At 36.5% G+C, this 24,798-nt stretch overlaps 1 protein-coding gene across 2 annotated transcripts in view; it reads right to left on the reverse strand.

Annotated features, from left to right (window-relative positions):
- The window catches only part of PPME1 (protein phosphatase methylesterase 1), a 64,684-nt gene that overhangs the window by 10,167 nt on the left and 29,719 nt on the right, over window positions 1-24,798 (reverse strand). For both annotated transcript variants that reach the window (XR_012122578.1, XM_073216022.1), the window contains exons 4-9: window positions 18,855-18,912; window positions 18,325-18,376; window positions 13,721-13,875; window positions 10,885-10,975; window positions 6,900-6,965; window positions 3,995-4,118 (exon numbers count right to left, since the gene is read on the reverse strand). Coding sequence is in view for 1 of the 2 variants with exons in the window: in XM_073216022.1 (XP_073072123.1) it covers window positions 3,995-4,118; window positions 6,900-6,965; window positions 10,885-10,975; window positions 13,721-13,875; window positions 18,325-18,376; window positions 18,855-18,912 (546 nt within the window). In the remaining variant the exon portion in view is untranslated. The remainder of the gene's footprint in view (window positions 1-3,994; window positions 4,119-6,899; window positions 6,966-10,884; window positions 10,976-13,720; window positions 13,876-18,324; window positions 18,377-18,854; window positions 18,913-24,798) is intronic.

Raw genomic sequence — 24,798 nt, forward strand, 5'->3', positions numbered from 1 at the left:
TAAGCCAGGCGGAGAAAGACAAGTACCAAATGATTTCACTCATCTGTGAAGTAAAAGAACAAAGAAAAAACTGAAGGAACAAAACAGCAGCAGACTCACAGAACCCAAGAATGGACTAACAGTTACCAAAGGGAAAGGGACTGGGGAGGATGGGATGAAAGGGAGGGATAAGGGGAATAAGGGGCATTACGATTAGCACATATAATGTAAGAGGCAGGCACGGGGAAGGGAGTATAGCACAGAGAAGACAAGTAGTGACTCTATAGCATCTTACTACACTGATGGACAGTGACTATAATGGGGTATGTGGTGGGGACTTGATAATGGGGGTATTCTAGTAACCACAGTGTTGCTCATGTAATTATATATTAATGATACCAAAGAAAAAAAATCCCAATGACATTTATGGCAGAAAAAGAAAAAAAATCGATCCTACAATTTATATGGAATCTCAAGGGACCCAAAAGAACCAAAAATTTTGAAAAATAACAACAAAATTAGAGGACTTATGTTCTCTGGTTTCAAAACATCTTACAGAACTACAGTAATCAAAGCAGCATAGTACTGGTATAAATACAGACAAATAGACCAATGGAATGAACCAGAGAGCCTAGATATGAACCCTTACATATATGAACAAAAGATCTTTGACAAAGGTGCCAAGAACACTGAATAGGAAAAGGACAGTCTTTTCAGCAAATGGTGTTGGGAAAACTAGATATCCATATGCCAAAGAATCAATCTGGACCATATTCAAAAATTAACTCAAATGGATTAGAAACCTAAATCTAAGACCTAAAGCTATGAAACTTCTAGGAGAAAACATAAGGGGAAACTTCACTTTGTACCCATTAGGATGGCTACTATTGAAAAAAAGATAAAATAACAAGTGTTGGCAAGGATGTGAAGCAACAAAAACTAAATAAATTGAATTTCATCAAAATCAAGCTTTTTTTGCACTTCCAAGAACACCATCGAGAACATGAAAAGCCAACTCACAGGACAAAATATTTGCAAATCAGGGACTTGGGTCTAGAATATATAAAGAACTCTTAAAATTCAGTAATAAAAAGACAAATAACCCTATTTAAAAATGGGTAAAGGATCCGAATACATACTTTCCCAGAGAAGACATACAAACTGTCAATAAGCACACGAAAAGGTGCTTAACATCAACAGTCACTAGGAAAATGTAAATCGAAAGTACAATGAGACACCACCTCATTCCCACCCATGTAGAATAACTATAATCAAAATGAGAGACAATAACAAGTGCTGACAAGAATGCAGAAAAACTGGAACCCTCATAAACTGCTACTGTGGATGTAAAATGGTACAGGCACTTTGAAAAACAATGTAGCTATTCTCAAATGACTAAACAGGGCTACCATCCAGCAATTCCACTAGTAGGGATACAGAAAAATAAAAAACCATGTCATACAAAAACTTGTACAGAAATGTTCAAAGCAGCATTATTCATAATAGACAAAAAATGGAGACAACCCACATGTCCATTAACTGATGAGTGGATAAAAATATAGTCTATCCATACAGTGGAAAATGATTCAGCCATATAAATAGGAACGAAGTACTGATTCATGCTACAGCATGGCTGAACCTTGAAAATATTACGCTAAGAAGTCAGTCATGAAATACCACATACTATGTAATTCCATTTATATTAAATGTCCAGATTACGCAAATCTATAGAGGCAGAAAGTAGATTAGTGATGCTTAGGGCTGGGAAGGTTGGGGAGAAACAAGAAATAACTGCAAATGGATATGACATTTCTTTTATAAGTGATGAAAATGTTCTAAAATTAGACTGTTGTGATGGTTGCACAAATCTGTAATTATACTAAAAACCACTGAATTATATACTTTGGGTAAGTTATCTCTCAATAAAGCAGTTTTTTAAAAAAGAGGATATTTGTGTATAAAGGAGTATCTCCTGGAAAACTGAAGTTTATTCCTTTAAGCACCAAAGCTTAAATGTTTTCCCTTTCTTTTCTGTATTTTAACCATTTTGTATTAGATTTCCGTTCCTCCTTTACCCACCATAAAATGCATACTTTGTCTTCTTTCAAAGAGCAGAAAGGATGCAAGTGACTTCTTATGTATGTTTTAGGGTCATTTCAAACACCACTCTCTATACTGTGCTATTAACAGAGATGCCCCTAAGGGCTAACGGGGCCTAAATGGCCCCTGGATGCCATGCCAGAAGTTATAATAGTTTTTTAGTTGTTGTTGATAAGTTTAATTTGCATTATTAACATTTTATCCATCATTTATTTATTTTTCTTTACTGAGATGTACTTGACATATAACATCATACAGGTTTAAGGTATACAAATGTTGATTTGATAATTTCTATATTGCAATATGTTCACCAACATAGCATTAGCTAATACCTCTATCACATCACATAATTATCTTTCCTTTTTTGTGGTGGGAACAACTAAGATCTAGTGTTTGAGCAACTTTGAAGTTTATAATACAGTATTGTCGCCTATATTCACTAGGCTGTGCGTTAGCTCTCTAGGACTTAATAGTTGCAAGAAGTTGTAACTGGAGTTTCCTTTTGTCCTTCCTCAAGTGTAGATGTTCAGCTACACTCATTATTGCTTGGTGTGCCTCAGTCTGCCCTTCTAACATAACTCTTGGAGTTTATAAAACTCCGCATAATTCGGCTTATAAAACAATTGTGAAGAAAATATGAGTTGGAATTTAAAATCAGAGGATTCAGGTGTGTTTTAGCACTAACATTTATGTGTGATTATAGTCAAGTACTTGTACCTGAGGTGTAAAACAGTGATAACAGCTGTAATGCCAAGCTCAGAAGAGAACTAGAGATAAGTGTGAAGAACTCAGTATAGTTCCTGGCCCATAGAAGATAACAAGTAATTGATAGCTTGCATCAGAGTCTCAAATCTAATACATACTACTTGATTACCTTAAGCAAGTCTCTTCATCTCAAGTTAGTTTCTGAACTGTTAATATGGAAGAAAAGATCTTTCTTCACCTCACAGAGTGTTGTGAGGGCAAACTTATCATGCACTATTTATATTTCCATAAACTCCAAAGAGGTACAGAAAGTATTATTCACTGATCTAAACAATGACAAGAAGATCCTCATTAAATTAAAAATATTGTTTTTTAAAAAATTTACCTTGCTAACAGTAGCATCTCCAAATGCAAAGGAATATGGGGTGTACAACAAGTCCATTACCTGCCACTGGTAAGATATTTATAATCCATCCCAGAAATCTGCTGCTCGTACTCAGTAACCATTTCCAAGAAAAAAGTACCCCTCCCCACTACTAATCTCAAATCCATTGCTCAGCAAGTACTGACAGAACATTTACTATGCGCACAACCCTGAGCTAAATGCTGAGAGAAATTCACACAAAACATCAGTTCTTACCCTCAAAATACACAGGTTATTTTTGTTGGAAGACAATTCTGGTTCTATTAGAGGACAGAGAATCTGCATTCTAAGGATGACTACCAGGAGATCATAGATAGTATCTTTGAATGTAGTTTTTGAAAATTGTTTCTATGACTTAGCTACAACTTCAAAAAAGAAACTGTTAGGTTGTGTCATAGAGACTCTTAGTGCCATATTGGAGAGGGAGAGATATAAAGTGGGGTCAGAAAGCTTCCCTGTGGAGACACACTTTGAAAGATGGGTAAGATCTGGATGGGCTTTGGTAGCCTGGTAGGAAACAGGATTTTCTCATGAGAAACCAAAGGTGAGAAAGAACCTGATGAGAAAGCAGTCTCTCTGAGAATAAGTTTTTGTTCCAGTTTGTCAGAGCTATCAACAAGCACTTTGTATCTTACAGTTAACATAAGTACCTCTTATGATAACGTCTTTGCTCCCTGAAGTATCTAGTGATGGACACAAAGAACAATATGGCCACCCCCTCCTCTCTCCCACACACTCTGAACCGTTCTCTACCGCACCATTCTGAGAACACAGGCTTACACCCACCTCCATGTCATCGGCCTTTTTCCTCTTGTTTACTGACTCACTTCCTTCTTCATCTTCTTCTTCTTCCTCTATGATTCCTTCCACTATAGATTTTGAGCCTTCTGGACTTGTAATTCCTTCACACCTAGGTTTTTAAGAAAAGTGCTATCACACACCTGTCTTCTATACAAAAATTATTCAGCAATACTGATACTTATGGCCACTTACAATCAAATGTTAGTTAAAACTTAATGCTTCTGGGAGAAACAGGATGTGAATAATGTGCAATTAAAAATGTGCAAAAGTAGACCAGAGCTGTGGAAGTTCATGGCTAAGAAATGGCTCCACTCCAAGGGCTGATTTCCAGGTCTTACACCAATACTGACCCAGAGAAAGGAGTAACCATTTCCTGAGGCACGGTGACATTGTCTTATATAGTCCTCCTAACAATCCTATGATGTAGCCCTGATGAGTTAAAAAAAAACTGTCCAGATAACCTAGCTCATGAGTGAGTGAGGCTGGGAGGCACACTGAGGCCCAGTTAATGATGCTTTTCTACTGCAGCCTACTTACAGTAGAACAAAGCTCAAACACAATGATGAAAGGCCCCCATTTTTTAATTAGCTGATGGAAACTGGTAATTACAATAACTATGGCCAGTTGAACCCTGGAGATTAGAACATCTGATCCAACCAATTACTGTTGTTGTTTTTCCTCTAAAAATATTCTTTATTATGTAATTAGGTAGAAAAATTATATGAACAGCTGGCACCATCATTTATTTTAGAGAGAACCTGTTAGAAAAAATAGTTCGGTAAGTGTTAAAGGTAAAAATCCCACAGGCTTAGGTAGCAGCTAGTGCCAATTTGTTATTTTCCCCTTGAAAGGGTGAGAGAACAAGCAAGATAAAAAGAGGCTGGGATAAACAGAGGGTCAGTGAAACGTGAGTGGTGGATTTTTAAGAATTTTTAAGAATGATAGTCTCCTTCTCTGTCTCCTCTACCAAATCTTCAGTGAAGTGTGTGTTCATAAATGTTTTGGCAAGTGGGGGTTTTCTGTGACACCTCCAGGTCAAAATAGTATCACAAAGAAACAACATTAAGCTTTGGATTTCCACAGCTATGGATTGGGAGGTTCAGGAGAATTTCACCTAGATCAAGAACTGCAGGAAGGTTCAGGCCAGTATCTATTTGGCCATTAAAACACACACACTCTTACATACACAGGTTTACATATTAGGAGAAAACACCACTTAGGTTTACATAGTAAGTACAATTTTTCAACCACTGAACTACCTGCATATAAGCCACATAACTTCCTTACAAAATACTTTACCACTGCTTAGACAAGTCAGATCTCAAAACATTTAGGCACTGAAAAGTATAGTCTCACAGCATTCAAAGTCTCTGCTTATGTCTGCCAGAAATTACTACTCAAAATGCCCTTTTATGCATAAAGTCTATAATATAATATAGGCCTTAAAGTCAAATACACAGGAGTTTGAATCTGAGCTCTGTCATTCACTAGCTGTGTGATCCTGAGATAGTCACTTTACCTTTCTGAACTTCTATTTCCTCACCTATAAAACATCACCCAGGTAATGATCATCAATGGCTACTAACATTGAAAAAAAGAGACAACCAGACATTACGTGCTTCCTGATGGCAGTACACAGTATCACCTATTCTTGCAAACAGGTAAAAAAATCAAAATAACAACAAACAAGCCTGAACTTGATCAGATCTCTAGATCTAACCAACCATCTATAGACAATACAGGGAACAAAGGAACATGTGAAATTACACTTTGAGGAATCAACCATTAAATCCAAATGGTAGGAAATTCTACAGGGCAAACAGTCAGGTTTCCTCAATAGATATACTGCAAGGAAAAAAAATGATAGAAATGGAACCTCCATATTTAAAGATACTTAAGAGATATATCAATCATTTGCTATGCATCTCCCTTATTGTAACTCTGATTTGAATTAGAAAAAAGTTATGAGACAGTCAGAAATATGAATACTGAATAGACATTTAATGTCAAGGAATTGTTCATTTTTTTGCATGTGATAAAGATATTGTGATTGTGTTTAAAGTATTAAAGGCAACTTTTAGAGCACACTGAAATTCTACAAAGGAAATTATGTTTGTCTGGAATTTGTTGGAAATAAATAGGGGCACAGATGAAACAAGACCGGCCATGAGTTAATAACTTAAAGTGGGCAATAGGGATTGCCCCTATTGGGATTCACTGTATTAGTCTAATTTATGTTTGAAAAATTTCTGTAATACAAGGTTTTAAAAATGAGTTAGTGTTTCTAAAATACCTTGCACAGAGTCTAGCAAATAGCAGGTATTCAATAAAGCCATTATCATTTTCATCAACGATGTGCTACCTGTCTGTTCCACTGGGTAACATTTTCTGAATTCATCTAAAGTTTATTTTGAGACTCCATAGCAATACCCAGGACTCACATAACCCTATCCAGAAAATCAGCTGGGGTAATCTTAGCTCACCTTTAGAATCTGGCTTTCACTCTGGCTACGCTAAAGCTTTTATATGATAATTTCCTTACAGCCAGGTTTAGCTTAGAAGGAGACTATTGCCAGAATGAAACCACTAGAGCAGACACTTAAATTCTAATGCCCATTCTCTGAGATTCTTCACCTTTTAACACCTTGAGTTGTGTTAATAAGGTACTCCTGTATTACGAAGGAGACACTATTTGGCTTTTGGATTTTTTCCAAAAGAAAAAAAGAAAATCTATATGGCTGGTACAACTGAGCTCAAATTATAAAAATTATCTAAAATAATGAAGACATTCACCAGGATGGAAGGCTAAGTGTATGATAATAAAGCTGTGTGTAATTCCATCACCATGTTGCAGTCTCTAACAAACCCAAGGGGGAAGAATCAGACCTACTGTTTAACTTGGCCAACCATTGAGACACGGGCAGATTCCAAATTTCGAATCTGGCCACTCTTCACACTAGAAGAGAAAAGTGAGGAGAGAGAGGAGATTATTCGGCAATCATCTCATCAGGTCACTAGGGTCAAATGAGTAATTCTGCTCATTCTGTGGGAACTACTAAAAAGTAGTGGTTACCAATGTAGCTTATTATAGAGATTACTACTACTTCTCACTTTGTTATTACTAGCTATAAGCTAAGCAGTAAAAATTAAGTGAAAACATTGAAGCCATTTCAGTTTTGCAAATATTTACCATGAGGATAATATGTGCCAGGCCTGTGAACAAGCAGCACATAATTCAGAAGGAGAAACACAAATAGATAATTTTAATATAATAAGGCAAGGTTCAAAGGATCACTTTATTCTGAATGAAAAGCTTAGAGAAGGTTTCCCAAATGTCCTGCCTAAACTGAGGACTGAAGGTCAGAAGTTAAGCAGAAGATGAAAGAGGGTGGTCAGAGTATTACAGGTAGAGGGCACCCTGTGAATGAAGGTACTGTGATGGGAAAAAGTCTGCAGGATGATGATTTTAGCGGACAGTGCGAGAAGAAGCAGGGGAGAGCAAAGGGGGACAGAAGAGGGTAGGCAGAGGCAGGGGCCAGCTCCTACAGGGCCCTGTACGCTATGACAGAAGTTAGGGACTTAGATCCAAATCAGTCTTCTCAGGGTTGTCTGTTTAGGTATGCCTAAGGGCCAAGTAAAATCCAGGTCCTCGGGGAACTGGAAGCACCACCCGAAGCAGGCCACCAGAATACCTTTCTTTAAATCTCATTTTTTAGCTTAAAAAAATCATGTAAAAATTTCAAGGTACATTCTCCTTAATGATCTTGTTTCTTATTTTAATGATAAACAAAAGCAATCAGAACTACTACTTCATTTTTCCACTGCCAACTTAATCTACAGAATCTACAAATCCACCAGTATTTATAATCATATACTCTGCTTTGGTGACTGTTTAATGTACGAAATATCTCTGTTCCTGTACTAAGGCCAGCCTTGGGCCTTTGCTCCCATTCCTTTCTACTTATGAGGACCTTGTTTCTTTTAGTTAGCCTGTCTTTCTCCTGTGTCACCTTTTCTTTCTCTAATTGATATGAAATATCCTTTAAAAACATACTTAACCCCACATTCACTACCAGATACTTCCCCATTTTTCTGCTCTCCTATCCAACAAAACTTTTCAAAAAAGTTACTTACTTGCTTCCTCCACTTTCCCATCCTTGCTTGTCACCTCCCATCCTTTCCCCAATTTACATCAACTTATACCAAATTTTAATCTACCACTTATCTTCCAAGATTCCTTTGTCAAGATTATGTCTATCATGCCAGGTCTAATGGTCTAAGTTCTCTTCTTAGCTGATCTCTCAGCAGCTTTTGACACAGATATTGTCTACTTTTTTCTTTAAACACTTCTTCTATAAACACTCTCCTAATTTTCCTTCTTTCCCACCAACTGTGCCTTTTTGTTTTCCTTTTTAAGATATTCCTTTCCTTCCCCAGCTCTGAATATCATATAGTATCCCAAGGCTCAGTTCTTGGATTTGTTTTCTATCAACATCAAATCCCTAGGTGCTTACATTCAATCTTTTGCTTTAAAGATTATCTGTGTGATGATGATACTCCAATTTATCTCTAGCTCAACCTCTTCTAAATAGTATATACAAGTACCTACTTAACATTTTCACTTAGATACATAGTAAGCATTTTGGCTTATCTCAACAAAAGTCCTGATTCCTTGCCCCTTACTGTTCCCAAATCTACCTCTCTTTGTCTCTACTAATGGCTTCCGCTAAGCACCTAGGAGTCATCTTTGAGTGCTGTGCCTCCTTGCAATCCTATCCCCACTGATTCTCTTCCAACATCCCATCTGTAAGAAGTTCTGTCAGTTCTACCTTCAAAGTACATTCCTAATATGACCATATCACTTCTCTGTTATTACCATCCTCATCTATGCTTACATCATTACTCTCTTATACTACAATTGTCTACTAACCAATCTCCCACTTCCTTATCACCCCCACCGGTTTCCCTATTCTGTTTTCCTCAGAGAAACAAGAATGGTGGAACCAAGATGTAAATCCATTTCTATCTGACTTCAAAGCCCAGGCTCTTAATGACTACATCCTACTGCTTCTCATTAGGATAACCAAGAGAGTAAGGGCAGGAATTCACTTCCCTTTAAATCTTTACTGAATTAAATAGGTTGGCCTTGTATTTCAACATCTTTTTTTTTTCAATCTAGAATAGCCAAAATGGCCATGAGTCATAAACTTGATTAAGATATCCAGCAGAGTACAAAACAAAATTACCAAATACTTCTTAGTCGTCTTTCTGATTCTCAGGCTCAGAAAGTGGGTTCTAAAATCAGTGGCTCTCATAGAACCCAGGACATTTTAACACTTCAAACAGAACCCTTATCCAATCCTGCATCTGGCACTAGAATCAAGACTCTATTTCCTTTAAGAGAAGGTCCACCATGCCCCTTAGGCTGGACTGGGTACTTATCTTCTGTACTTCCTGTGCTTTCTTCATTGTGTTGTGTTTATATATTTACTTGCTGGCATCCCCATGTTTTCACTAATAGGAACTAAGACTGATTCATCCCCAGATCTTAAATCAGGTACTAACACATCTTAGATACTAAAAAAAATGTTTACTGAGTGCATTTTAGAAGTTATTTGGAAGGATTTTCTCACTGGTTTTTGCTGGGGAAGCAAGCAGAGTGCCTGAGGTGCACGTTTAGCTGGCAGCAGCTGCATTCTCAATGTGTGGCTGCCCAAGATGGAGAAATCTGCAGTGTTTCTGAGAGAACAGGAATCCTGCATCACAGTAGTGTGAACAAGGGGAGATAGACAATCTCACTAAACACAAAACATCATTTTGGCAAGCCACATTTGGCATGAGTCCCTCTCTCCCAGAAAAACTTCCTAGAATATATTTACCAGGTCCTCAATTTCCACTTGCTATCTCTCATTCAGTTCATATGTTCTGCCTCTGAGGGCAGCCAGCAGTATATGCTATAGACAAGTACAAAGGAAACAGAGAACAGCTTCTGCCCTTATGATGCAGGAAAGGCATAAAGACAGAAATGAAAATTAATAATATAAGCATATTCCTTAAGGGAGAATTAGAAAACTTAAGGGGAAAGCAGTACAATATAATATAGACCTAAATGTCTCTAGCAATTTCACTGAAGGAGTGATCTGGGTGGTTTGGAGGAGTTAGAGAAAGGGTTCTGGAAAAGGGACTGGACATGGACTTTGAAGAAGTAGGACTACAAGAGTGAGGATATTTTATCCCAAGACTCATCTCCTTAGGGCAGGGACAGTGTTTTACTTGTCTCTGAATCTTCACCCTTTAGCACAATGTGTTTAATAAACATTTAATCAAATAATTGATTGAATTAGTGACTAAATAACAAAACAGCCTTTACTTAAGTAGAAGCCATAGCCAAATCTATCAGTGATTTTTATGAAAATTACTTACCCAAAGGGTTTTTATTTATCTAAAACCCAAATAAAAGTGAGAAAGGAACTTAACCCATCCTCTTTTTCTCCATCATTTTCTCTGGAAACAGAAAGAAAATCTAGAACCATGGAGCATCAGAGGTAGAAGAGGTTGAGAGTCACATATGGTCCAAACTCTTACCTTAGAGTTGGGAACAGCTAAGCAACAGATCCATAATTACTAAGATTCTGGAGGTACTATATAGTGTTTTGGGAAAAGGATTGGTTTTAAACAACTTAGCCAAGGCTGAAACATTTACAATATTAGAAAAAAAAATTCTGCTCTTTATACATCAATGTTTCTACATGTTATTACAATAAAGCTAAGGCTCGGAACTATTGAACTATTCCATTAACTTGGTGTTTGAGCTCATCAAAAAGGAAAGCTACAATCTAACATTTAAAATACAGACAATAAGATTTGAGAATTACCTCCACTCAATGGCATTCTCCAGAGACTTGAAGGTTTTAGGACGGCCACGCAAGAAGTTCTGCATGCTGTTAAGTGCATCCATGGCTGTACCTAGATGTTTCAAACAAAAATTTTAACCACAGACTTAACATATTTTGAGCATTTATACTTACTGAATCAACTGTATACACCTGTTCTCAATGTCAGAATTCAGTGACGCTTGGGGGAAAAAAAGATGCAGTATAAGAAAATTCAGAAGACTGATGTAATAGTCAGCTTCCAAGATGACCTCCAATGATTTTTGCCTCCTGGTATTCACTCCCATGTAGGCCCGCCCCCAGACTGACTAGGGATGACTTATATAAGCAATAATGTGACTTCTGAGGCTGGATCAAAAAAAAACAGGCAACTTTTTTATTTATTAAAGTATCATTGATATACAATCTTATGAAGGTTTCACATGAACAACATTGTGGTTACTACATTCATCCATATCAAGTCCCCTCCACACCCCATTGCAGTCACTGTCCATCAGCATAGTAAGATGCTACAGAGTCACTACTTGTCTTCTCGGTGCTATACTGCCTTCCCTGTGCCCCCCTACATTATGTGTGCTCATCATACTACCCCTTAATCCCCTTCTCCCTCCCTCCCCACCCCACCCCACTCCCTTTCCCTTTGGTAACTGCTAGTCCCTTCTTGGAGTCTGTGAGTCTGCTGCTGTTTTGTTCCTTCAGTTTTGCTTTGTTGTTATACTCCACAAATGAGGGAAATCATTTGGTACTTGTCCTTCTCTGCCTGGCTTATTTCACTGAGCATAATATCCTCCAGCTCCATCCATGTTGTTGCAAATGGTAGGATTTTTCTTCTTCTTACGGCTGAATAATATTCCATTGTGTATATGTACCACATCCTCTTTATCCATTCATCTACTGATAGACAATTAGGTTGCTTCCATTTCTTGGTTACTGTAAATAGTGCTGCAATAAACATAGGGGTGCATATGGCTTTTTGAATCTGAGAACGTGTATTCTTTGGGTAAATTCTAAGGAGTGGGATTCCCACATCAAATGGTATTTCTATTTTTAGTTTTTTGAGGCACCTCCATATTGCTTTCCACAATGGTTGAACTAGTTCACATTCCCACCAGCAGTGTAGGAGGGGTCCCCTTTCTCCACATCCTCGCTAGCATTTGTTGTTCTTAGTCTTTTCGATGCTGCCATCCTTACTGGTGTGAGGTGATAATCTCATTGTGGTTTTAATTTGCATTTCCCTGATGATTAACGATGTGGAACATCTTTTCATGTGCCTGTTGGCCATCTGAATTTCTTCTTTGGAGAATTGTCTCTTCATACCCTCCACCCATTTTTTAATCGGGTTATTTGCTTTTTGGGTGTTGAGGCATGTGAGTTCTTTATATATTTTGGATGTTAACACCTTGTCAGATATGTCATTTACAAATATATTCTCCCATACTGTAGGATGCCTTTTTGTTCTGCAGATGGTGTCCTCTGCTGTACAGAACCTTTTTAGTTTTATGTCCCATTTGTTCACTTTTGCTTTTGTTTCCCTTGTGCAAGGAGATGTATCCAGGAAAAAGTTGCTCATGTTTATATTCAAGAGATTTTTGCCTATGTTTTTTTCTAAGATTTTCATGGTTTCATGACTTACACTCAGGTCTTTTATCCATTTTGGGTTTACTTTTGTGTATGAAGTTAGACAGTAATCCAGTTTCATTCTCTTACATGTGGCTGTCCAGTTTTGCCAACACCAGCTGTTGAAGAGGCTGTCATTTCCCCATTGTATGTCCATGGATCCTTTATCATATATTAATTGGCCAAATATATGTGGATTTATATCTGGACTCTATTCCATTGATCTCTGGGTCTGTTCTTGTGCCAGTACCAAATTGTCTTGATTACTGTGGCTTTGTAGTAGAGCTTGATGTTGGGGAGCATAACCCCGCCAGCTTTATTCTTCCTTCTCAGGATTGCTTTGGCTATTTGGGGTCTTTTGTGGTTCCCTATGAATTTTAGAACTATTTGTTCTAGTTCATTGAAGAATGCTGTTGGTATTTTGATAGGGATTGCACTGAATCTGTAAATTGCTTTGGGGAGGATGGCCATTTTGACAATATTAATTCTTCCTATCCATGAGCATGGGATGTATTTCCATTTATTGGTGTCTTCTTTAATTTCTCTCATGAACGTTGTTGTAGTTTTCAGGGTAGTTTTCAGGGTATAGGTCTTTAACTTCCTTGGTTAGATTTATTCCTGGCAGCTTCTTTTTAAACATTAAATAAAAGTATAGAGCGTACATACAATTGCAATATTATGCAGCCAAAAAAAGATGATTGTTAAGAGCTTCTGATGGCATGGAAAATCATTATATAATGTCAGGTGTGGGAAAAATGGGTGAATACTTCAAAAGGTACAAACTTCCAGTTATAAAATAAGTGAGTCCTGGGATATAATATACAGCATGGTGACTATAGTTAATAATACATTGTTATACATATTTGAAAGTTGCTAAGAGAGTAGATTAAAAGTTCTCATCAGAAGATTTAACTATGTGTAGTGATGAATATTAACTAGACATATTGTGATGATCATTTTGCAAAATATACATATATCAAATCCTCATGTTGTACAGCTGAAACAAATACAAAGTTATGGCAACTACATCTCAATAAAAAAATACTTAGAGTGCCTTTGTCATAAAATAACATTAAAAAATACATAAAAGGGGCATGCTGGATGAGTGAAATCAACAATAAATTAAAACAAGATAATATTCTACCATGGATATCTCTTAGAGCAGTCAGATTTTTTATTTAGTCTACACTAACAAACTTACCTTCTACAACATCAATCATGCACAGACCTAGGAGGCTTGGCACCAGGTTGGCTGATGCTGTGTGAACTGCAATAGCACCACCCATGCTATGTCCAATCAACATAATTGGAGGAGGGAGGTCCCCATACATGGCTTCAACCACATTGCCCACATCTCTACAAAGAGAAAGAAAAAAAGGTAGGAATGCTCTCTGACAACACTATAAACATGTTTTCTTTCTTTCCTAATCCTTCCTTTGGTTTGTAACTAATAGTTCCAGGACTATAAAAGTCTACTGGGCCATCTCGTAAGCATACTTATGTAAATCTCCTAACATGCCCCTTAGTTATCTATACACATAGTCACATATCTAGCCCTTCTGATAAATAGTAGGTTAAGGACTAAAAACCCAAATTTTCTGATTTTCCTTTATATCACATTTTCACTTTTAGTGAAATTACATAAACATACACCTTTATTTTAAACCTAAGCTCGAAACTCTGGACAAATCATATAACTGCCTTATGGCTCAGTTTCCCCATCTGTAAAGCAGGAAAACAACTTCACTAAGCCTTATAATGTAATGAAATTCAGAGTCACAAGATGAACTGCAGCCTCAGTTTACTTTTAACTATGTGAACTTGGGATTAGTTATTAGTTACAGAAACTCAGACAGTTTCAATATCTGTAAAATGAAGACAATATCATTTACTATTCTGAATTGCTTTGAGGATTAGCTGAAACAATGAGTGTGAAACTACTTTGAAAAGAGTAAAGTGCCATACAAACATTAATCATTATTTACAATTTGTCATGTAAAGTTGTTTAAGTATGAACATAAATGTAAGTATAGTGTTCTGAGAAACCAGAAAGATGTTCAGAGCTTAATTTTTATTGGCTTCTGTCCTAGTCTTTAATTATGAGTTGATCTGTATAACAGAGTCAAACCTTAGAGCTTTGAAAATGAGAACTAAAGTAGGAACTTGGTATTTATTTGCATACAGGCCTTATTACCATAGCAATAGGTAAGTATGGTATGTTTCTGGAGCTGGCTCTACTGTCTTCTTTTGGGAGTGACTGAGACAGTCAACTTCAAAAGACAGTTTTATCTTGGTGAATTATCATGACATACCTCAAGCACTCACACAGTGTTAGCCAAATACAGCAGGTATGGATGTAGAGACACAGCCTTTCAAATATGGTCTCTATAGTATCCAGAATGGCAAAGGTAAATATTATTTCTGAAGGAATTAATCTTAAAAATCACCTACAACAATTGCAGATATGAACAGGGTAGCTGCAACATCTGCATATCTGAGTAAGAGATAAAGAGGCCACCCAGTCTATAAGTGAAAAAAGAAACCCAGTAGTTTAATATTACACTGGTATTAAATTTAAGGCTAAAACTTGGTTAGTAAAAGATACAATGAGCAAAATAAAAGGGTACTATGGAAAATTACTTAAATCCATGTCTCCTTAAAATATTAAGTTAGAGGGATTCTATGATATCTGCTTCATGCATGGAGGTAGATAGGGTCTGAAACAAACCAACTTAATTATTATATATAAGCATATAAACGGTATATTTCATCCAGGTAAAAGGTAGTTATGATTAACCATCATCTACCACTAGGAAAAATCTATTGTTAACTATATTGTTAAGTCAGAGTATTCAGTCACCAGGATTACTGCCTTACTTGAGACACGTCCTGAAATTCCAGAAAAATAAAAATGAAGTAGTAGGGATTACCTACAAATTTAGTCTGTAACTGGATATACAATTTTGGTAGGTGCTTTTTAAGGGGATTCTATTATACTTCCTAATATCAGATTCAGTATCTGAGAAGCAGTACAGTATATATAGACATAACATAAAAAGGAATATCAAGAGTAACCTGAGCTCAAATCTTGTCTCTCCAACTTTCAGTGGAGGTGCATCATAAGTAGGGTTTAGGTTCTGAAGTTGATTTGTAAGGCAAGAATGTTGTTGTCAGTAATACTTGAAAAACCCACTAATTGCCCATTAAGTATGCTGATTTTGAGATTTTTGTTTCAACGAATGACTGAATTCAAAAATCATATAAATGTTCTATTGCTTTGACTATTTCAGCAAGAATCCAACTTAATGGCTCTTCCAGTTCTTGGTAATTCTTGTAGATGGTTTTAATCATTTATTTTTAACTTTTTGTGCCAGTTAAGAACTTACTGTCTCTCAGCTCCAATTGGTCTTTCATTGCATGTTCAGCAAAACTGGATCTGAATCCTGTATTTTTCCTTGGCTGTCTGGCACAATGTTAAGCTACGTCAGTAGAGGGCACAGGAGAGACATTACAGAGGGAGCGTTCCCTGGTTCAAGGGCACTTACTCCAGGAACGCCTGCAGTTTGCACTCTGTAGCACCCAGCTCCTGCAGCACAGGCAGCTTCCCGAGCACTCCACCCACTTTCTCCAATGGTTTTTATCCCCTAGCTTTATAGAGGCATAATTAGTGTACAAAATAGAGTACATACTTAATGTATATAGTATATTAAGTTTGGATATATGCACTCAATGCTGTCACCATTATTATCAGGTTTCCAAAAGTCCCTGTGTTGCTTTTGCCTGTGTGCACGTGTTTGTGTATGTGTGTGGGAAGGACACTTAACATGAGATCTACCCTCTTAACAAACCTGTAATACACAATATCTTACTAACTATACAGTGTTGTACAGCAGATCTCTGGACCAACCAACCCCTATTATTTGTGCTTGCAGAGTACCCCTGGTGAGATACCTCCCTGTGAACAACTTTCTCTACACTCTAGAGGGCAGATTTCTGGCAAGCTCTGCCAATGTGGCATCAAAATGACTTTTCTGCCTTCAGTAAGCCACAATCATGCCTTCTCCAACAAGGTCTTCCATTAGTGTTCTATCTCAGCCTGAGCAAACAGCAGTTACTTCTTACATCTGCTATTCCTTTATTTTTTCTTTCTTTTTTTTTGAATTTTTTTTCCAGCTTTACTGAGGTATAATTGATAAATAAAATTGTAATATATTTAAAATACACAATGTGATGATTTTCACAATCAAGTTAATAACCCTACATTGTTTAGAGTTCTCTTCTTACTAGCCAATTGCTCATTAGTCCAATCTGCTATTAGAGTTAATAAATCTTCATATTTAACTTTTCCTGTTCAAATTACCCTGTGGTTTCTCTCTCCTAACTGTCCCAGACTAATACATTATATGTTTCCTTAAGGTCCTCAATTCATCCTTTTATTTCCTCTAGAATGTCAGTCAAGCCATAATCACCCTTTAGTCTGACTGCCTGGCCACTTGGATGATGTTTTCACTTTTTTTGTCAACAGTCAAGAAACTCTTTAAATTCTAAAAAATAATTCATAGATCTTTCTATATGTACCTAACATGCTTCTTTGTTTCAGGATTCATTGTTCTCACCTTACAAAGGCATTAGGAACAAATGAGGGAACAGATTCCTGATTTCCTTTTCGTGGTTTCTCAGGCTTATGTTCATTGAGTAGAATGATACTCAAACATTGCTACTTTTCTCTCCTTCCCTCTGCGAAGCACTGTAGTTGAATGATCATAATTTTGGTCTATTAGCTATGTGACCTCATACAGTTATTCAACCTATATGAGCTAGTTTCCTCATTGGTAAAAAAAAGTGATAGTATCTGTATTATAGATTTAATAAATCAGATTAATTAAGATAAATAAATAATTTATTCTTAATAAATGCTTAATTTACATTTAGTAAGGCCTGGCAGATAGAAAGCACACAAATAGCACCTACTATAACAGCAAAACTGGCCATGGGAGTTTGGATTCTGAAGGAAAAAACAGGTTACTCTTGTAATTAAAGCTGCTAAAGAAAGGACAAGATATTTTGGGCCAAAGTTGTTCAAATACTTGAGAGAGCACATAGGAAAACAGGGTAGTTAAAAGAATCCTACATACAATGTAGGATAGTGGTTCCCAAGCACCAGTCACGGGACTGGCTGCATCAGATTCGTTTATAGAGCTTTACCAAAGTATAAATGTGCAGATTCCACTGGTAAGAGGCCTCAGTAGGTCTGGGGAAGGACCAAATCATCTGTATTTTAATCACTGTTCAGGTGATTCTGGTAAGGGATCAGGTTTGAGAGCTGCTGTATATGTTCATTCATCTTTTAGTTTGAGACCCAGGGTATAATTAGTTATTCTTTAATACCTCATTCTATCTATGAAGTTGGACCAAGAATGTGGGTAGGATACATTAAGAACATCTCACAGGACCTCTTGCATACAACTACTTTTCCATGCATGGGTCCCCAACAGATATGTAGATTCTATTCAACTCTGTCAAGAGAAGAAAACTTTTCAAAAGCGAACACAAACTAAATTGCCTCAGAGAATTTTCAAGTGCTTTATGTGATGACCATCACATTGATTATACCAAGAAAGATGGAAGTTTCTTTCAAGATTAAATAGTAAGGAAACACCAGATATAGAGGAAAGAGAACAGAAATAAGATTTTCTCTGTGCTAATTATTGTCCAACAATCTCACCAGAAGAGTGATAAAGTTATACTACTATTTATCATAGCAATGGAAGCCAGGTGATGTGTAAGCAATATCGGATTACTTACTTTGCCATTGTTTCTGCAGACAGGTCTTCGGAATTCTTGACTTTTGTTTCACCTAAAAAGAAAGTATTTAAAGATATACTTCCCAAAGACAGGAATTAAAAGAGCAAGAGTATTCTTTTAAAAAAAACCTCATCTTTTGACAATGAAATAGGGACTTTATAGTTGTATATGATGTGCTTAACAAGAATTTTCTATGTTACAGATATGTCTTTATAGTTGGGTACCCTGGGAGGATAATTACAGTAGCATAGCAATGATTTATCATTCCTCATACATGACCAGTATCAGAATTTGTTTACATTAAAAGATATTTTCTTAGCTAAACAACAAAAAATACATATATGTGTATGTATATGTGTGTGTGTATTTATAAATAATCTATAAAAACTAGAATCTAGGACTCCCCTCAAAGTGCCCAAATCGAACAGAGCAGGTTATTTTATGGCCACACTGAAATTTACTATATTTAACACTATTCAAAGGGTTTGGCAAATACATTAAGTCAGTGACTAATTAAGAACTTCACTCACCATGACCTCGCAGATCCAAAGCCACAATCCTACATTGAACCCTACTAATGATCGCTGCCTAGGAGGAAAAGGAAAAGTAGTAAGGTACATCTGGGTTGGCAAATCTTTCCCCAGTGCCAATGAAAATTTTGTTGAATGAACTGCTATCAGAATTCAAGAATCTCAAGAAAATCAAAAGACTTCCCATTTTTCAGTAAAATTTTCAAAATCACTCTTGCTTTTTTGATACATATTCTGCTTCTATCCCAACTTCAAAAAATGGTTTTTTCTACCTAAATCCCTCTTTAAACCTTAACTTTTCATAGCTTTTCATTAAACACAGGGTCAGCACCTCTAAGCAATGACCCTCTAAACTCTGCTATTACCTATGATTTCATCCATATTCCTTGGTTATCTTTTTCCTGCTCTGAAAGGAAATTCCTAGATAAGGACCATGTGCCAGTTTATATCATGACTCAGGATATCAAACAAATGTGACATTCAGATCATGAAATAACACTGAAAGCCGTGCAAGTCATGAAATCTACCAAAGATTCATTTAGGATAAATACAGCAGTATCCACAAGCTTGTACCTTAGTTAAACAAAAATATATTTAAAAAGAAACCATAATATCGCGGGAAGGTACAATTTTAGTGGTTTAAATAAACATGAAATAATTGGGGATCTTTCACAAATGAACTAGATTCTTTGACATAATACATCACAATTAGTGTTTAGCAAATGTCATCAACATTTTTTAACTCTTAAAAATAAAATGGGACGACGGTCTAGCCTAGCCCTCATGTTTATTTTATCAATAAGGAAACAGGACAAGAGAAAGGAAATATTTGCTCAGGGTCATATAACAGGTTAGCAGTAAAAAAAGAATCATTATTAAGATAAGTACCAATATAGCAGTCAATGTATAACACAAGTCAGATTTCTTAAATCAAACTTTCCCTTATTTTATTTTTAAGTGATTAAATATATCTTGAATGTATTCTCATTATAAAATGTTAAGAATATGGAAGATTACCAAGAAAGAAAGGAGAAACACCCCACCTTTGATTTGCCATCCAAATGTAGTCCCTGTCATCTCTTTGGGTATTTCCTGTGACCTCCCCTCCATCCCCAGCTTTACTGAGATATTATTGACTAATAACATGGAAGTTGAAGGTGCACAATCAGATGATTTGATATATGTATACTATAAAATGATGACCAAATAAGGTTAGTTAATACCTCCATCCCCTCACATAATTACCATTTTTGTGTGTGTGTGGTGGCAACATTTAAGATTTACTCTTAACAAACTTCAAGTACACAATACAGTACAATCAGTTATAGTCACCATGTTGCACGTTAGCTTGTCAGAACTATAAAATGTATAGATACCCTGGCTCTCTTCTCAGATCGGGGAAATCTGAATTTCTGGTGGTCTAGTGTCTGGGCAGCATTATTTGCCAAAGCTCCTTATGTGACTCTGTCATGTAGCCAGAGTTGATAACCACCTGCTCGGATTTTAATCTTGGCTCCATCATTAACTAGCTGTTTGGCCCTGGGCAAGTTGCTCAATCTCTGTAGAATGTGCTGTGCAACGTGATGAAGATTTTCCGAGAAGGAAAGCGCGGCGAGGAGAGACTGTCCATCCGCGGCCTCACCGCACCGAGTGCAGCCCTACTGCTGCCCTTGCTGCTGACGCCGCCGCAAACCCGCCAAGGGTGGGCGTCCAGCTCTCTGAGGGCAGCTTTTCACCCAGCCACTCACTGGGGCCAAGCCGCACTCTGAGATGCGATCTGGAGCGGCTGCAGCTCAGCCAATCCATTTCACAGGGCCCCAGGTCAATCTAATGTGCAGCGGAGGTTCAGCCTAGCCCTCAACTCCAGAATAAGAAACAAGACTGGAAGTATGATCTGGGTAGTAATAACATTTTCCTATATTCTTTGTTCTCTCACCAAATTCTTTTCTTGAGAAGTAGGCTGGGAAAATAGCCTAATTTAGTGAAGGTAGGGATAAACTGATGTCCTCCCAGACACATGACTTCCTCAAGCTTTAAGTATTTTGGCTAATTCCATTAGTCAAAAGTGATTATTCTTTTATTTTACTTTATATTTTTCTCATGATAGTAAGTCCCATTTTTATAAGTGTGTCAGTTATTTATATTTCTCCTGTGAACTGCCACTTTGTATTGCTTGCTCATTTTTCTACTGGCTTCTTTTTCTTACTGCTTTGAAGGAATTTTTTAATGTACTGAAAGTATGAACCCTTTGCCTGTTACTCTTATTGCACATATTTCAAATCCTTTTTACCTAGCCCATAGCTGTGTTTTAACTTGAAGGTATCTTGCCTCAAGTTTTTGGTTTTGGCAAAGTCAGGTTTATCAACCTTCCTCTTACGGCTTTCACTACTTGTGGCTAACTTTAAGAATGCCTGTTTAAGAATATTCACATATGAATGTTCTTATGATTCACATATGAATGTTCTTATGATTTGTTTTTTAAATTCAGTACTTTAATCCAGTTGGATTATTATTCTATTGTATATTAAATTTCTTTTTATACATGGGCTTATTTCTTGATTCTTCCTGTCAATATCATACTTTTGATAGAATTGTAGAGTGTTTTGATATCCAAGAGAGCAAATCCCTTCTCTCTTGCTATTTTTCAGTAATAATTTCAAAAACCAAAATAATCTTGGTTCACCGGGCATTTATTCTTCTGTGTGAACTTCAGAGTTTGTTGATCAAGTGTCATGAAAACTCCCATTGAATTTTAACAAGTTAGTCAGATTCATACAGGGACATGATTTATTTCTCTATTCAGGTTTTCCTTTATGTCTTTCTGTGAGGTTTTGTTTTCTCCATAAATGTTTAAAAAAAATAAGGTTTGTTTGCAGGTATTTTATGGTTTTGTTGCTTTTATGAACAGGATCATTTTTCCTATTGCATTTCCAAATTTAGTAAGGGCTAACATGTAGAAAAAGTAGGGTTTTTTATATTGACTTTGTATACTATGGTTTAACTAGTAGTTTGTCAGCTTATTTTCTTTGATTTTCTAGGGAGACAATATTTACAAGTATGATAATACTCTTTTCAAATTGTTAAAACTCATTTTTTTCTTGTTTGGCTAGAACCTCCAGTATAATGTCGAAAATAGTACCCTTATCTTGTCCCTGACTTTAAAAGGAAAGTGTCTAATGTTTCACTAAGTAAATTCATGTAATTTTCTGGCATATAAACTTAATAAAGCTAAGGAAGCTTTTCTTTTCATCTGTTCCTACAGAATTTTCAACATGAGTGGGTATTATATTTGATAAGGTCTTTTTTTGGCATCAAGTGAGGTGAGAGATTAACCACACTGATAGATTTTCTAATGCTCAACCATTCTCACATTCCTGGGATAAAACCTAGTTGGTCACAGTGTACTATTATTTTACTACACATTGGATTCAATCTGCTGTTATTTCATTCAGGATTTGCATCTATGTTATATCCAATATTGGCTCAGTTTTCCTTTAGTCCTTGCCTGGTTTTGATATTAGACTAATGCTACCCCCATAAGTAAATTGGGCAGTTTAAAACAGTACTATTCTAAGTAGTGTTTCTACAAGGTAAATTTTTTAACTGAACTTTCTTCTTTTGAGGAAAAAAATGAATAGTCCTCAAGGTATTAAATATTTAGAATTGAGTTATACAAGAACAGCCTTTTTAAAGTAGTCTCCCTGCCTCTATTTGTGTCTCCTGTCCATGCTATCACCTATACTAGTACTTTGATTATTTTAAAGCTCTTCAGCAGCTTCCCATTGCCTAAAACAGTGACACACAATTACAAGTAGGTAGAAGTGTATCGAAATGTTCAACTGCCCAGAATTGTTACCTGGATGTGTCTGCAATTGTTTCAAGAATAACCTCCTTCCCTAATCTTGACATGCCTAAGATAAGTTTAATGTAGATGGGGGAAGTGTTGTTTAAAAACAGCCCTATTATTACCCTGAACTAAAAGATAAAGTACAGTTCCCTGGCCAGATATACAGGGCCCTCCCATAACTCTGCCCCTATGATCTCTCTACTCATCTCATGCTTTATATATACTCAAGCCTACTTAGAACTTCCAAAATACTTCACTGTTCCACTCTTTACTACCTTGCGTTGCCCTCTCCTTGGAATGCTTTCTCTACTAATCCAACTTCTCTTAAGTCTTTAAAACCCAGGTCAGATATCTTCTCTCTTATGAGACTATCCTTATAGTCCCCTCAACCAGCGCCAGAGTTAATCATTCCCTGTTCCATTACTTTTGTATCTTGTTAAAGATGCTGTGAATTCATCTAAAACTAAGTGCTTAAGTCAAGCACTTTGTCAAGAACCTTCCATCTTTTGTTTATTCTTACAACTATTAACTAAGTGGTATTATACTCAGTTCACAGATTAAGAAACTAATGCTTGACAGATTAGACTGTTTTGGGATTCAAATCCTAGCCTGAAAATTCCTTAAAATTGATAAAAGCTTCTTAAAAATTATTTGCATACATGTGCCATCTCTATTTTTCCTATCTTTCTCACTAGACTTAAAACATCATACAAAAAAGAGGACAGGATATATGTTTAATTCTCCATTATATCCACAGCACCTAGTATAATGCCTGGCACAAAGCAGGGATTTAACAAGTATTTCCTGATTGGCTGATCTTATTAAAGAGTGAATGCTCATTTTTCTATACTTAGTAACCCAGCACAAAACCTGGATTACAGAATACACTCAATAAGTATTTGCTAACATGAACTGAAATAACTGGAAGAAGAAACTGGAATTAGCAGATACTTCAGATTCAATTCTTGGCTTTAATCAATTCACACTTGGTTGGTCCCAGGTCCCTCAAGGTACCAAAGCTGAAAACAACTGGAGACTGGCAAAATCTGGCCTGCTGAGGCTGTATGTGCTAATAAGCTTCTGCTGCTCCTTTCCTCTCAGTCATACTTCAATTTCCACTCAGCTCTGGATTCTCTAACAGCAATTAGTCTGTTTTACCCTTGATAGGAGAGGGCTACAGAAGTCCTAAGTATCTTCCACTACATATGATCAACATGATTATTACAGTAATAACTACAGTAATAACTAATTTATTGGATATAATCAAGGAATAAAATTTAAAAAAATAACATTCTAGAAATCTAAAGCCTACCCTCTAAAACATCCTAATTTCCCTCTATTAGTTATAACCCTTTGATAGTTTCACAAAATAACTGTGTGTGTGTGTGTGTGTGTATATATATATATATATATATATTTTTTTTTTTCTGGTACTAGAACCAGAGTAGAAATGGTTTCTCTTGATAGTTAATAGGACTTCTGGTGAATCTCTGGGTCAGCCCCACCCCCCAAAAGAACTCCACAAAACATTTATGTGGAAAAGGGGTTCTAGTCAGGTTCCAAAGATTTTACAGATTGATAGGTAAGAACTCTGAAGGATACATTCATAGTTAAATCCTACAGTATGCACTGTGCTGGTACGCTACCAAGATGACGCTCACTTTTCCTCTGTAGAAGACCGGGGCTGCTTTGAAATACCTAATCATCAGAAGTTCTGCCTTATGTGTGTCAAAAATATGTCTCTCTGGTTCTTCCCTGAGTCTGTACTCTTAGACAGTACAGAACTGGTCTTCAGAGAAACATGCACAATGGAGGTGGGCAGAGGTAGGTTTGGTGCTGTCAGTGGCTATGTTGAGTTCTCAAAATTTCAGTGTTCTCATCTGTAACCTCATAGAAATACAGGAAGTAGTAAATGGAATATGCACACAAGCACTTAGCACAGGACCTGGTGCATAGTAAATGTTTAAAAGATACAGCTGATTTTTAAAATATTCTTGTAGCTAAAAGCATATATAACATCTTCCAAATCTTTCCTTTTTTTAGGACAAACACTTTCAGTTCCTTCAACTACTCCTTGAATGCTATGGTTACAAATAC

Source organism: Manis javanica, chromosome 11 (assembly GCF_040802235.1).
Source record: "Manis javanica isolate MJ-LG chromosome 11, MJ_LKY, whole genome shotgun sequence".
In the NCBI taxonomy this organism is placed as follows: Eukaryota; Metazoa; Chordata; class Mammalia; order Pholidota; family Manidae; genus Manis; species Manis javanica.